The sequence below is a fragment of the Vombatus ursinus genome, unplaced genomic scaffold (assembly GCF_900497805.2).
Source record: "Vombatus ursinus unplaced genomic scaffold, bare-nosed wombat genome assembly UNPS02014802.1, whole genome shotgun sequence".
Lineage (NCBI taxonomy): Eukaryota > Metazoa > Chordata > Mammalia > Diprotodontia > Vombatidae > Vombatus > Vombatus ursinus.
Window position 1 is genome coordinate 22910640 of NW_020954580.1, and position 15744 is coordinate 22926383.

Here is a 15744-nt window from a genome sequence, read left to right on the forward strand (position 1 = left end):
TTTGACTCTACATTCTTCATTCTGCATCAGTTCATGTAAATTTTCCCATGTTTCTTTGAATTCTTTATATTCCTCACGATGTAATATTATTACATTCATATACCACAGTTCATTCCACTACGCCCAACTGTTCAGCAACACATTTTGTTTCCTACTTTCTGCAATAATAAACAATGCTACTTTAACTTTGATCACAAATTCCTACATCCTCTATGTTATGGGAAGTGACCCTAGGTTCTTGAAGTTCATGACACCACACCATAAGCTCGGGCAGGTTCTACCATGCTGAAAAGGCTTCATGTCTAGCCCTAGCAACACACTGAGTCTCTTTTTTGTGGACCAATTTAGCTAACTACAAAGAGGCACGTGGGGAATACTGGCTTAAGGCAATAAGGGGACCAGCACTCAACGTGAGAATTGGACCTATTCCTGTAAGGGGGTCATTATTTTGAACATGTCTCCTACCATTCTGGATTATGCCTATGCAGGTGTAAGTATAAATACTGAAGGGCACATGAACCAAACCAGTGTGAAGAGGATAAGGAAAGCTGTCAGCTGGGAAATCTTTTCATCAAATAATGTACAAGTCTGACATTCAAGATATGGGAAATTAACCAAAAATCATAATACCAAGAGCCATTCCCTAATGGGCAAATGGTTAAAGGATATGAACAAACAACTCCCAAAAGAATTGCAAACTATTAACAACTATGTAAAAGATTGTTCCAAATCACTAATAAGAAAAATGCGTATCGGGGGCAGGTAGGTGATGCAGTGGATACAGCACCTGACCTGGAGTCAGGAGGACCCGAGTTCAAATCCGACCTCAGACACTTGACACTTACTAGCTGTGTGACCCTGGGCAAGTCACTTAACTCTGCCTGGCCAGAAAAAACAAAACACGTGCATCAAAAAGCCCCCTGAAGTTTCATCTCATACTCAGCAAAATGACAAGGATGTCAAAAGATGGAAACAGGGAAAAGTACAAAGAAAGGCACACTAATATACCTGTGGATTGATCCAATCATTCTACAAATCAATTTGGAATAATGATTTTTTAAAAAGTGACTGCTATATTACTATCTCTGCCCCAGATCTCAATGTTAACCATATGCCATACGGAGGTAAAAGACAGAGAGAAAGGTCCTATGTACTCCAAAATATTTATAGTAACTGTTTTTGTGGTACCAAAAAATTGGAACAAAGTAGATACGCATTGATTAGGGAATGACTTAAGTTTGGTACATGAATTAATGAAATATTACTATGCCATAAGAAATGATAAATAGGGAAAAGTTCAGAGAAGCATGGAAAGACATATGAACTGATACAAAGAAAAGTAAGCAGAATCTAGAAAAAAATACACACAATGACTTTAACGACGTAAACAAACAAAACCCAAATTGTATATTATGTATTTATAATGACCAACCTTGCCCAAGGAAAGAGATGACAAAATACACCTTCCTCCCTTCTTTACAGAGGCCGAGGGGACTATGGATTTGGAACACTGCACCTATTGTCAGACACAGCTAACAAGTCTGTTGGTTTTGCTGAACTATGTATGTGGTGGAGTAAGGAAGAGGGAGGGATATATTTGGAAGTGAAAGTGATTTAAAAACAAAAGTTTATCGATAAAAATAAGAAAAAATATTTAAATAGCCTTTTGATAAACTAGTAAAGGGCAGTAACCAACAATAGCAAGATATCTAAATTTGTTATGTCTAAATTCAGATCAACTTGGGATCACATATAAGAGCTAGAAAATTCTAAGGGTCATCTTGTATTTTTTTCCCATACCCATAAGTTCTTTTTTTAATTTTAAAAATTATTGGGTTTTTTCCAACTAATAGAATTTTTTTTCCTTCCCTGCTACCTCCACCTGAATTGAAAAGAAAAGCAAATCCCTTAAAACAAATATACATAATTCAGCAAAATAAATTCCCTAATTGGCCATGTCAAAATATTGTGTCTCTTTCTGTATGTTGAATCTTAGGGATCATCTTATTCAACACCTCTCATTTAACTGAGACCTATAGTGGTTATATGACTTACTCAAGAAAACAGAGATGAGACCAATTATTCAGGTGAAACTTGTCATTCTAGCCCTTGTCCCACCAAAATACCAGTTATTTCTTGTATACAGATAGCAATAGATATAAAATAATTATAAATTTGATTTGTGAATCATAAAGTATACACTTCTCATGGACAAAACCCATAGATCAGTGATGAGGGTGAAAGAGGAAAAACTACTAATTTTTTTTTAACTTCTCAACGTGTATTTAAAGGAGGGAGTGCTCAAGCAATGGGAAGGATTTTCTAAATCTAAAGTAACATCATTTTGAGTAAAGGCTCTAATTTAATTCTGTGCCTAATGTCACAGATGGAGTATAAACTACAATTGGTATTCGTTCAATGTAATTTCATCTGGTCACTGAAAATGCATCTGAGGAACAAAGAAAAAAACCTTACCTTCTTCATACTGCTTTTTACGGGTTGTACTTTTGTCAAGTGACCCATCCAGGAAACCCTTTCCAATCTCAGACCACACCTGATAATGAGAAAAATAAGTTATATAGAGAGTCGACTTAAAGCAAAGCAGAATCAATTTGCTTGTGAAAAAACTTGCAAATATATTTTAAATCTCAGTTAAGTTACTCATCAAATACAATACAATGAACTCTCAAATATTTGTGACATTGGGGATGAGCTATGAAGGAAATCTACACACAATCACAAATTCTCATTTCTATACATAATTTCAACTTCTTTCCCATAAAGCCTTTTTCCCATAGCTACTATCTTTTGAAGCCAAACATCCAGCAAAAGAGGGAGCAGGAAGGGGGAGGAGGAGCAGCGGTAGCAGGAAAACATTTAGATCATCAACATTAAAAAAAACACTCACTACATTTTCAATGTATAAAACATCTGGGAGTACATGAGGCTGAGGCCTGACATGGGCTGTGCTGATTGTAGTCAGAGCACAATATCTAGAATGCTAAGTCAGTTATTGAAGAAGTCAAGGCATGTCCTCTCAATGATAGAAAGTAAATAAGAAAAAGCACAAATAAAATTCAAAACAAGTAACAGTTCACCCAATGATGAAAGATAGAATAAAAAAAAACCAGTGAATAAACATGCTATGTATTCAAAGAAAACATTTCAATTCATTTCCTAGTTTTCAATTGGTTTAGTACCAGTCCTAATCACATGTATGTCATTCAATTCAATAAACATTTATTAGGCATCTACTGTGTTCCAAGCACAGTACTACATCCTGGGGATATGAAGATAAAAACAAAACAATCCCTGCCCTCCAGGGTCATTCCACTGGCAGAATACCACGTGGATTCAAGCAAGTATATACAAAGCACCACAAGGTAATTTCAAGAGCGAGAGAGTGCTGGGGAAGGGCAGACAGGAAAGGCCTCTGGGAGGAGGCAACACCAAAGCTCTGCTTCCAAGGAGACTGGGGGATTCCATGCCAAGAGGACAACAAAGGAGGGAGCTCCAGACATGTGTGTGAAGGCAGGAAGGCAAAAGATGGAATGTCACAGAGGGGGAAAGCTAAAAGGCCAGTCATACTAGAATGCACAGTGCGTGAAGGGGAGCAGTATGTGTCAAGAGTGGAAAGGCGGGTGGGAGCCAGATTTTGAGGACTTTAAATGCCAGGCTGGGGATTAGGTATTTTGTCCCAAAGGTAATAGGAAACCACTGAAGATTTTCTGAGTAGGGGATGACATGGTCTCATCCTAATTTTAAGAAAAAGCATTTCTAGGGGCAGCTAGGTGGTGCAGTAGATAGAACACTGGCCCTGGAGTTGGGAGGATCCAAGTTCAAATCTGGCCTCAGACACATAACACTCACTAGCTGTGTGACCCTGGGCAAGTCACTTAACCCCAATTGCCTAGCCAAAAACAAAACAAAACAAAACCAAAACAAAAAAAAAAAATAAGCATTTCTTGATGAGCGGCAGACTTCAGAAAAACCTGGAAAGACTTGTAGGGACTGATACTGAGTGAAGTGAGCAGAACCAGGAGAACGTTGTACACAGTATCAGCCATGTTGCTTGATGACTAACATTGATAGACTTAGCCCTTCTCAGCAAAGCAAGGATCTAGGACATCTCCACAGGCGTCATGATGGAAAATACTATCCACATCCAAAGAAAGAACTTTGGAGTTTGAATGCAGATTGAAGCATACTATTTGCTATTTTTTCTTCTGTTTTGTTTTGTTTTCTCTTTCTTGTGGTTCATTCTACTGGTTCGAATTCTTCCTTACAACATCACTAATGTAAAAATGTTTAATAGGAATGTATATGTGTAGCCTATATCAGATTGCATGCTGTCTTGGGGAAGGAAGCGGGAGGGAGGGGAAGAAAAAGTTAAAACTTAAAAGCTTCTGGAAGTGATTGTTGATAAATCAAAATAAATTAATAAAAAAAGTAAAAAAAAAAAAGAATAAGCATTTGGGGGGGTTAGAGTGGGGGATGGGCAGCTGGGTGGCACCATAGTGCATAAAGTGCCAGGCGTGGAGTCAGGAGGACTAATCTTTGTGAGTTCAAATCTGGCCTCCCACACCTACTAGCTGAGTCACCCTGGGCAAGTCACTTAACCCTATTTGCCTCAGTTTTCTCATCTGTAAGATGAGTTAGAGAAGGAAATGGCAAACCACTCTAGTATCTGACAAGAAAACCCCAAAAAGGGGTCACGGATAGTTGGACACTACTGAAAATGACTAAAAACAACAATAAAGAGTGGGGAGGGGCAAAGATAGGGGAGTACTAAAGACACCCCTGGTTTCCCTCCTCACCCTAGCCAAAAGTTGTAGAGAAAAGAATTTCAATTCTCCTGCTTACTGCCTAGTAGGGAAGCACAGGCTCCTAAGAGTGGCCTTAGAAATAATTTTGCCCCAATCTCTGACCAGCCTTTACAATGGTTCCCAACTGCCTCCAGAACAAAACACAAATTCATCTGCCTGGCATTTTAAAATGTCACAAACCAGACGCCAGTCTTTTTTAGGCTACTTGCATGTTACTACCCTTCAGGCTCTTACGTGAACCAAATTGGCCTCATATGCTGTTCCGTTTCTCTTCTCTTTTCACTGGCTGTCCCAATGCCTGGATGATTCTCCCTCCACCCCTCTGCCTCTCAGAATCCCTATTCTGGAGGCCTATTCTGATCTCCTCAGCTGTGTTGGGAAATGCTTTATTATATTGTTTGGAAAACTTATTGATTAGTAATTTTATGTGACTAGAGATTGTTTATACCCAGAATACCTTCCTGATCTCAACAACTATCTAGGAATGCAGGAGATGGCTATAAGGAATTTTGCTCCCCAGGTCCTGGACCCACCCAGAATGTTGATGCTTGGGGTTATCACAACCAGGTCAGGCTTTGGGACCACCCAAGCCTGTGTTTTGGTTCCCACCCAAATTTTACAGAATGGCTACTTTACTGATATCCATCTCAATCAACCTTGTTCACAAGTTGCCCTAGCAAACTGTGTGTATCTGTAATTAGTGTAATGAATACTCTTGTCAAAATCCTATAAGATGTAAACCTGCCAGAACCTGAGGGGAGAGAGCCATACACTTACCAGTTTGCTTTCCACTGCCAAATGACCAAATAAATGTATTTTTAAAACTTTTTTGACCCTGCGCCAGTTACTTAACCCCAACTGCCTCACCAAAAAGCAAAAACAAAACAAAACAAAAAAAAAAAAACAAACAACCCTCGAAAAATGTTTTTTAGCTTTTGGGTTCTGCTCTCATGATGCTCTTTTTGAAATGAAATGAAATGAATTTGAGTTTCTTTTGTATATATTTTATATTTACTAATTTGGGCTCATGATGTATCTCTCCCCATATAAAGTAAGCTCCTTGAGGACAGGGTCTATTTTGTTCCTTTCTATCCTCTGTGTCTATCACAGTGCTTAGTTCATAGCAGGCATTTAATAAATAACTTGGGTGACTAGAAGGATGGCCCAGTTCAAGAGAAATGGACAATTTTGAAGGAGGACATTTGGGATTGAAGACAAGTTCTATTTCAGATAAGATGAGTTTGAGTTGTCAACAGTACATCCAGGCATTTAGGGTTTAGAATTTAGGAGAGGGATAGAACGAGCTATGTAGATGTAAGAACTTACTGCATAGACATGATAAATTAATCAATGGGATCTAATGAGATCACCAAGGGAAAGAGTAGCGGGAGAAAGGAGAAAGCTTAGGACAGGGCCTTTGAAAATGCACACATTTAGTGGATGGGAAGATGGTGATACAGTAAAGGAGAGGGAGAAGGAACAGGTAGAAAGATATAAGGAAAAGGACCCACATGTGCAAAAATATTCCTAGCAACTCTTTTTGTCGTGGCAAAGAATTGGAAATTGAGGGGATGCCCATCCATTGCGGAATGGCTGAAAAAGTTGTGGTATATGAATGAAATGGAATACCATTGTGCTATAAGAAATGATGAGTAGGCAGACTTCAGAAAAACCTGGAAAGACTTACATGAACTGATGCAGAGTGAAATGAGCAGAACCAAAACATTGTACAGAGTTAACAGCCACATTATGAGATGACTGACTTTGATAGACTTAGCTCCGCACACCAATGCAAGAATCTAAGACATCTCCAAAAGACTCACAAAGGAAATTGCTATCCACACCCAGAGAAAGAACTCTGGAGTCTGAATGCAGATGGAAGCATACTATTTGCTCTCCTTTTCCTTTGTGGTTTTGTTTTATTGCTTCATTCTCATGGTTTCTCCCATTAGTTCTAATTGTTCTTTACATCAAGACTAATGGGAAAATATGCTTAACATGAATGTATATGTAGAGCCTATATCAGATTGTACACCATCTTAGGGGAAGGAATAAGTGGGAGGAGGAAAAAATGTAAAACTCAAAATCTTATGGAAGTAAATGTTGAAAACTAAAAAGAAATAAATTAATTATCAAAAAAAAAAAGAAAGACATAAAGGACACAAGAAAGAGTTGTACCCAGAAACCAAGGGAAGAAGCAGGAATGGCTGACAGGGTCAAAAACTACAGATGTCAAAAAAGGTGAGGTCTAAGTAAAGACCCCAACTGTGTTTGACCTGGACACTATCTATTTAGACTAAATTCAGAACATCCAGGGCAATTCACTTTGTTCAGAAACAAAGTTAGATACTTGTTAAGTTTTAAAAGTTACCCTCAATTTTGCATTTTAAAATATGAACATAACGAAGATTGGGGGGGGGGGGCTCAAATTGTTCTTTTCTGCACGAAAGGACAAGGCAATTTGGTTTCTTTTCTCCCTCTCCTACCCCACCCCATTTCCCTTTAATGAACATAGTGATTCTCTGTACATCAGAACTTAAGAACACTCCTCTGTCTACAATGAGAAAAATAAGAAACATTCCCCATCTATACAGATATAAAACAGTTCTGAATTTTACCCTCCACTTACTGTGCTGTGATTCTTCTGAAAGCGAACGACCTCCTGGTCATCTTCAAAGCTACTGCCCAAAGCCATTTGTGTAACAGCCTTCATGGCAAAGCCAAGCATGTGTTGGCAAAGAGGCACATGCTGAGATTCTGGGTATGACAGCCATTTTCCTAACAATTCTTCTGAAAGCTGAAAACAGAAGAGAAAACTATTAGGATTATCTCTTCTTGATAATTTTTAGGAGTATTTTTAAAATAAATTTTATTGATACCTTTTGGTTTGACATCAGTCATTTCTTAGTATTATCTTCTCTCCATCCTCCCACCCCATCCTAGTTTGAATTAAATAAAAGCAGCAAAAACTGCTGATGCACTAGTTTGACAAGGTAGGCAAAATGCCTCCAAACACTCCCCATTCTGCTGACAGCTATCTGGGCCATAACTGGTTTCTCAGTTACTTGGAATTGGGCTGGCTTTCAGTGAGTAAACTTCATGAGCATTATTACAGGCACAGGCCAAACATTCTTCTGGTAGTTTATATAAACCTCCCATGTTTCTCTCAATTCCTTATAGTTGCAATTTGCTATTACACAACACTGTTCATGTAGCATCTTCTACGTTGGGAGCATCGTACTTTATACGTGAAGACTGAGTTCCTGGGGTACAGCTCCCAGAGGTTCAAGGTACTCTGAGTCAGCATTCCTAACATCACAGCTCCTCAGCTCTCAGGGTATTTACCTTTCAGTCAGCCAGCAGAAACAATTAGCTCAAAGCAAAGGCACTTATTGAAAGGGCATAACAGAAATTGTAGTAACAAATTATTCCTCCTATAAGTTTGGAGCAAACACACAGTGTCAGTGGGAAGAGGGATTGTATAGAGAGGACACTAGGAGAAGCGCACGCAAAGGGAACAGAGGCAGCCTGGTTCTGACACTTCTGACAGTTAGGACCCCAGCACTGCCTTTTCTCTCCCTGTGGTATCTTCAAACTGCGTCTCCTCAGTTTAGTGTCTTTGCAGGGCTCCGCAGCTCAACCCTCAACGACCTCTCCTGACTGATAAAGCTCCTCAGATTTCATGCCTGGTCTCTCCTGGGCTTTCTGAATGTGAAACTGGTTGGATGCAGTGTCTCCTCCTGGGTGAGTAAAGACACCATGGCGGAGGGAGGCAGCGGAGGAATCCCCTTCCCCTTGCCAAGGGCTGGATTCTTCTTCTGTATTTGGCTTTCTTGTTGACAGTCATTCTCAAAGCTGTCTCCTGTCTCAATTCATTTCCCAGAGAAGTGTGTTTTGGCTTTTTTTTCTTTTAAAGGGATGTGACCAATCTCTTTCCTGTCCAATCCTCTCAAGTTTGAAGAACTTCTACGCACTACATAAAGGGGCAACAGCATGTAGACACTTCTTTGTACTTTAAGACTTTGCTGTCTCTATTACCTACTCAATATCTGGACTGGGGGGAAAACAATTGGTCAAAGGTCCTGATCAGTTCCCTATACGCTTTATTCAATTACTTGTATCCCATAATTTGTGATTCCAAATGGGCATCCATCTTGTTTCCAGCTCTTTGTTACCATACAAAGCACTACTATAAACCTTTTGATATATGATTATTGATTGATTGGGGCCATTTTGCCATTTTTTCACTTCCTTGTGGTATTTACTCAGGGGGACACTGTAATTGAAAAAGCATTTAGGTAGCATCCCATTTTTTCTAATTGTTCAAGAGAGTCCCACGGTACAAATCTCCTCTCCAGCCTCACACTGTATGAGGCCCAATTTTGAAGATGCAGGCTCCATTTGGCCAAAGGGTTAGGCCTTTTCAGCTCTGTGGATCATTGGGGTCCTGCTCTGCTGATGCTAAAAAGATGGTTTGCTTCATGGGTCACGTCAGATATGACCCTTCTGTCCCAGGAAAAAAGAGGCAGTGCACATAACTGTAAATCAGTAGGCCCTGGAAAGGATGAACTGGACTGATAGAATATGGAGAGAAAACATATCAGCACATACTGGAAGCAGAAATAGTACTAAAATCAGTAATACATTATTATTTTATGCAGCAAAGCTAGTAGGTGGGCTGAGTAGTTGGGGTATGGGTCAACTGCTAAAAATCAATGTAAGTAATGTAAATATAAAATCCAAAGCCTGAGATGGGGTGGGGAGAGGGAGAGCTGAGGGGGAAACCTGATGAAGTTAAAAGCTCAGAGCTGTCAGGGTTCTTCAACATCATCTACTTCAACACCCTCAGGAAACTGAAGCCCAGAGAGTTAAATACATCTATTAAGTGAGAGAGCCAGGATTTGAACTTGTCTTCCACCTCCAAATACAATGTTCTTTCTGAAGCTGTCAAGGTCAATTAGCTAGAGTTAAAGTATCTAATAGCACTCCGAATATATAAATGCTTTTTGTACAGAATTTAAGGGAATCAGCATGTATACTTATTGAGGTAATTAACAGCTTCCACAAAGTAGCAGGCTACAAAATAAACCCTCAAAAATCAACAGCATTTCTATATAATAATAATATTACGGTATACTGAATTTAATGATGATAGTCCTTTAAGGATGTCTGTTGCTTGGTAAATGAGGAGTTACATATTTCCAATTCCTTTTATTTAGAATCTCTTTTATAAAACTGCACCAGATAAACAATAGAGTTTTATAATTAGAAGGGACCACAGTGGTCACCTATTCTAATCCTTACCTGAAACATAAATATTCCCTATAATTTCAATGGCAAGCTTTTTGTGATAGGGAACCTACTATCTTATAATGCATCCCACTTAATTTTTAGACAGTTCTATTGTTGAGAATATTTTTTCATTATTTCATTCAGATTCCTTGTAATGTGTACTTATTGGTCCAAAAACATCCTCTAGGTTAAGCAGAATAAGTTTAATCTTTCTTTCACACGACAACTCTTCAAATATTTGGAGGTTACAATTAACTATGTCCTCACTAAATCTTTTTTCTGGGCTAAATACTCACAATATCATCAATTAGTCCTTCAAGTTCTCTTATCATATAGGAAGAACGATACCTTGGAAATAATTTCCTTTATTAAATATGGCACCTCAAAGTAAACATAATCCTCAAATGCAGTTGGAACAAAGTATGTCGACCATCTTCCTCATTTCATCTACCACATTTCTGTTAATGCACCTTAGATAGCATTAGCGTTTTTCACTGTCCATTGACTAATGTTCAGTTTGGAAGGGGCTGGACCCATGATTTCATCAGCAAAAGGAGCTCCCAGGGAAGAAACTCTCTCTACCAACATAGATCTGAAACTGTTCTGCAACTTGAAAGTTTTGGAAATTACCAGTAGCACTCAGAGGTTCATACCTAAGATCATATCAGTGTGTGTCAAGAGTCTAATTTGAACCCCAGTCCATTCTGTCTTGGAGGCCAATCTACTTCCCAATACACCATGCTGCCTTTGAATGGTGATCTTACATTCCACTAAAATCACCAGTTTTTTTTCCTCCCAACTGAATTTCTTGCCATTTAGTCACATCTCCTCAACCAATGTAAAGCAATTCTTTGAACTCAAGCACAGCACTCTTTATTTCTCCCTATTATATCTCCTCCAATTAGATCTAGTCTCTCAGAGTAGCTCATTGAAATATTTGTTGGATCTCAATTGTCATTCAGTATATTAGTAGCTTTCCCTCCCAGCTTGCTATCTGTATATTTGAGATATATGCCATTTATCTCTTGATACCAATCAATGATAAAGAATTTTCTATAGCACAGAGATCTCTTTAGGACAGCATCTATTCATTAATTCACAATGGAATAAACAATGGTAAACAGGAAGAGAAGGAAAAGGCTGTCTGGTTAGGATAGCAGTCCTTACTTCACATATGTGCCCCATTTTGCCTAAATACTTCTATGCTTTATGGTCTTCATGTAATATGCAGATTGCAGATGGACAATGAGCTGACTCAGAACTGAAGAAGAGATAAAACTGAAGCACTTACTTCTTTCATTTCTTCTGCCTTATATGAATACCAGAAGTCAGAAAGCATATTAGTATTTAAGCAAAAATGGGGCCCATATAGAAAGGACACAAAAATGGGGCACACATACCCTGAGCAGTCTTTCCCCCTTTTCTGACCCTGGAGCCCCTCCCTCCCTGACTGGAGAGTGGAGACAATTCACATCGTCATTTCCCACCTGGCTGCTATCCTGGACTTCAAGATCTTCATAAACTAGTCATTCTACAAGATGAAATCAACTCTGAAACTCTTAGTTTCTCGGATCATTTCCTACCCCAGCTGCATGAATTAATCATGCATTCCAAGCTAGGTAATGCCCACTTTTTTATTTCTTTTTATTTGTTCTCTTCTCCCACTTAGATTATGAGCTCCTTGAGGGCAAGGACTGACATGCCTTTCTTTGTATCCCTAGAGTTTAGCACAGTGCATGGCATATAGTAAAGGTTTAGTAAATGTTTACTGACTAACTCTGGAGAGCCACAGGCCTATTATTCTACATACAGATGATACCAAAACAGCTACTTCAACATAGATAACATAGATAATGGATAAGATAATACAGATAATGAAGAGAGAAAAAAGCAGAGACAGACACTAACTCAATGGATTGCCAAAGCAACAAAACATCATATGCCTTAAATAATAACACACCTAATTTAGGAGGGTTCTATAGTGTAACCAGGCCGGGTATAATGATCACAATGTTATCAACAGACATTGTTATCCACAAAGCATTTAAAGAACACTGCCATTGCTCAGCAAACCTTCTATTTGGACTCTGCACAGCACAACCTCCATGAGAATAGTGAACACGTGCTTGGTGGGTTTTATTCCCTGCTTGATGATGAAAGTGAGTAGACTGTTGAAGAAAGTTGTTTTCATAATATTTTCTGGTATAGGATCTTACATGAATTTGACATATGTATGGGAGACAACTATTTGAAAAAAGCCTTGAGACTGCATTTTGCAATGGAGAAAAAAAATTTAAATCAACAAATAGGAATTCTTTATATCTCAGTTTATGCCTATGAAGATGTGATTTACTGGAAAATCATTTGTGAAGATCTGCCTGCATACCTTTCATGAGGAATATTCACAAAGAGTATATCATCCAATCTTATAAATTTGTTATAGAAATTAGAAAGTAGAATATGGGTGAGTAGTTTCTAGTATCTTCTGGGTCATCTTTTTTTATTATTGTAAAAAATATCATTTTTTTCTCATTCTTCTGGAATCTCCTTTGAGATGTTTCAAAAATTTATCACTGAATTTATTTTTTAAAGTGTTGCTTATAGCATGGATTTTTTTTTTCCTGTACATATTCAGTTAGGTCCAAATACTAGTTATAAACTCCTACTATCAGGAGGCCATTAAGGATGGCAACCATCCTATCTTCAGAGTACATGATGAACATTTTTTTTTAACAGAGAATTTATTTTCTTCAAATGGCAACTGTTCAAAAATGAGACTGGGTACTGAGCTAAAGAAATGTCACCTCCCTTACCCCCTGTCCTCTCCATTTCCAAATACACATGTTTTTGTTCTTGCATTTATCAGGAGTACACAATCAACAAACTTACATAAAACTGGCTTAATACTGTGTTTATTAAAAGAAATTGAGAGGTACATTTACATCAAAAAACTTTTTAAAGTAAGAACCATGCTCTAACCCATCTCTTATTCCCCCTTGAAAGTTATATTTTCTTTGTTTCTTATGGAATTTCATGTACATTTTACCATTTTCTTATTTTATTCCTTGAGCAAACCAGCTAGCTCATAAAAATAAAGTATTCCTGCACATCTTCAATAGTGACCATTTATCAAACTCATTGATGACAAATTCTTACAGTTCCTAATTTTCTTTATATATATTTCATAAATATAAAGATTGAGATATGCAATGAAAGGGAATGATAATAATTACAACAAAAAAGTCACCCATATGGGTTAGAAATGCAATTATTTTAAAATTTCAGCTATTGAGAGACAGCTATTGGTGGAGTTATGCAATTTATATCTACTGTAAAACCTAAGCCCAATTATATGCCACCTTACCTTGACCATGATAGCAAAATTACTCTGTAGAGACTTGTTCACACCATTTTCATAGAGTTTTTTCCTCATGTGATTCTCAACTGCATCCCCACTGAGACCAGACTGATACCTTAACAAAGGCTTTAGCATAGTTTCAAAGGGATGTGCTGAAAAAAACAAACATCATACTTCTAAATAAGTAATCAAGATACTTGCAGTTCTACATAGACAGGAAACTTAAAAGATAAAATACTGCAGGTTATAACATAACCATTTTTTCCATCAGCTCTCTCAGTTTACTTTCCCAAGACTGAAGAGCTCAAAATGGAATGGAAATTGGCAAGGTTTTTGGAATGTTGACTAGGAATCCACTTATGAGAACTGTATCAAATGTACTAAATTTTCTTCATAAGTGACTGAGAAGTCACTGTAGCAAAACAACAATAACAAAAAACAAAAACGCTTTGCAGATTTTAAAAGGAATTGGACAAATCTGAATGCAAATGCTAAAGGATTTGCCTCAATTCAAAACTGAATTAAGAATTTATCTTTTATCTACTTCCAAATTTACCTGTACTTAAAATTACAATTATGGATCTCACCCAACTTAAACCTAATCCAAAGTTGCAAGTTTGTTTTGTGTCTCCAAGGACACTGTTCTTGGTGGATAGATGACCTTTACCCTCATTAATATCAGTAATTAGTATGTTGAAATAACCACTACAGGATCATTACAATATCATTCACTGTATATAAACTTGTTTCACAGAATTTTAAAATTAAGGATCAATAAAATAGGACACTAATTTGTTCACATAATTGGATAATGTGATCTTAAGAAATTTTCAGATTGCAGTAGAAAAGTGCAGCTTTTCTCTATTAGACATTATAAATTCCCAGACAAAAATAGAAGGGCAGACAGAAGTTCTGAGAATTACAGATGTTAAATAAAGCAGTTCCCAGACACAAGAAAAATTCCCATGATTTGAAGAAGGGAAGGGAAAAGGAAAGAAAGAGACAAAAGCAGATATCTGGGAATGCTTCAAAGCTATAAAAATGATGCAAAAAACACGGCCAGAAGTCTCTCACACAGCATACCATAGACTTGGCCATTCCCAAAAGTTTTCAACTCAACATATTGAAGAATTTTCCCCTCTGATTTTATAAAAGAAATTCACTTCTTAGATAACTTTCCTAGGATGCACCTATTCACATACTAACTTAGTATGATGAATATAAAGTATATTTACAAAGTACCTAAAATAACATTTAAAATACAATTATGAGTATGATTAATACTATTATTTCCATTTTCAGAAATGACCAAACAAATGTGCAATGTCAAGTATCTTTGATTTTTAAGTTAGTGTACCAAGCTCTCTCTTTAATGTAGATATATACTCATTATTTAATTATGGGTTATAAGTAAATAAGAAATAATAAGAAAGAAAATTAAACTTACATGTCCTGTTGGGATTGATGTGTTGCCTTAGTGCATCAATAGTGCCCAAACTAACCACAAGGCGCCTGCCAAACCAGAAAGACACTACTGGCCCATATCTCTCATGGAGATTAACCAGGAATTCATGTAAACTTCCACTGTTCACAATATCTGGAAGATTTCCATCTCTGGTGGAAAAGCAAAATTTTTGGGAAAAAACAGTTGATTTAACTTATTAGTCTCAGAAGAATTGCAAAAGTAACACAACCACTATTGTGCTATAAGAAATGATGAACAGGCAGATTTCAGAAAAACCTGGAAAGACTTACATGAAATGATGCTGAGTGAAGTGAGCAGAACCAAGAGAACATTGTACACAGGAACAGCCACAGTGTGTAATGATCAATTATGATTGACTTAGCTCTTTTCAGCAATACAATGATCCAAGACAATTCCAAAAGACTTATGATAGAAAATACTATCCACATCCAGAGAAAGAACTATGGAGTCTGAATGCAGATCAAAGCACACTATTTTCACTTTTTTTCCCTTTTGTTCTGTTTCTTCTTTCACAACGTGACTAACGTGGAAATATGTTTAACATGATTGTACATATACAACTTATATCAGATTGCTTGCTGTCTTAGGGAAAGGGGAGGGAGGGAGAAAAAGATGGAACTCAAAATCTTATAAAAAATGAATGCTGAAAATATCTTTACATGTAATTGGAAAAAATAAAATAGTATTTACTAAAAAATTTTTTTTAAAAAAAAGTAATATAACCAACTCTGCACCTTCTATGCTCTCAAAACATAAGAAAGGTCTAGACAATTTAACATCAA

General features: G+C 37.3%; 1 protein-coding gene across 1 annotated transcript in view; it reads right to left on the reverse strand.

Annotated features, from left to right (window-relative positions):
- The window catches only part of LOC114051354 (cytochrome P450 20A1), a 44847-nt gene that overhangs the window by 23381 nt on the left and 5722 nt on the right, over window positions 1-15744 (reverse strand). Inside the window, exons 3-6 of the mRNA XM_027873647.1 lie at window positions 14924-15090; window positions 13483-13628; window positions 7456-7623; window positions 2476-2554 (exon numbers count right to left, since the gene is read on the reverse strand). Of these exons, the coding sequence (XP_027729448.1) occupies window positions 2476-2554; window positions 7456-7623; window positions 13483-13628; window positions 14924-15090 (560 nt within the window). The remainder of the gene's footprint in view (window positions 1-2475; window positions 2555-7455; window positions 7624-13482; window positions 13629-14923; window positions 15091-15744) is intronic.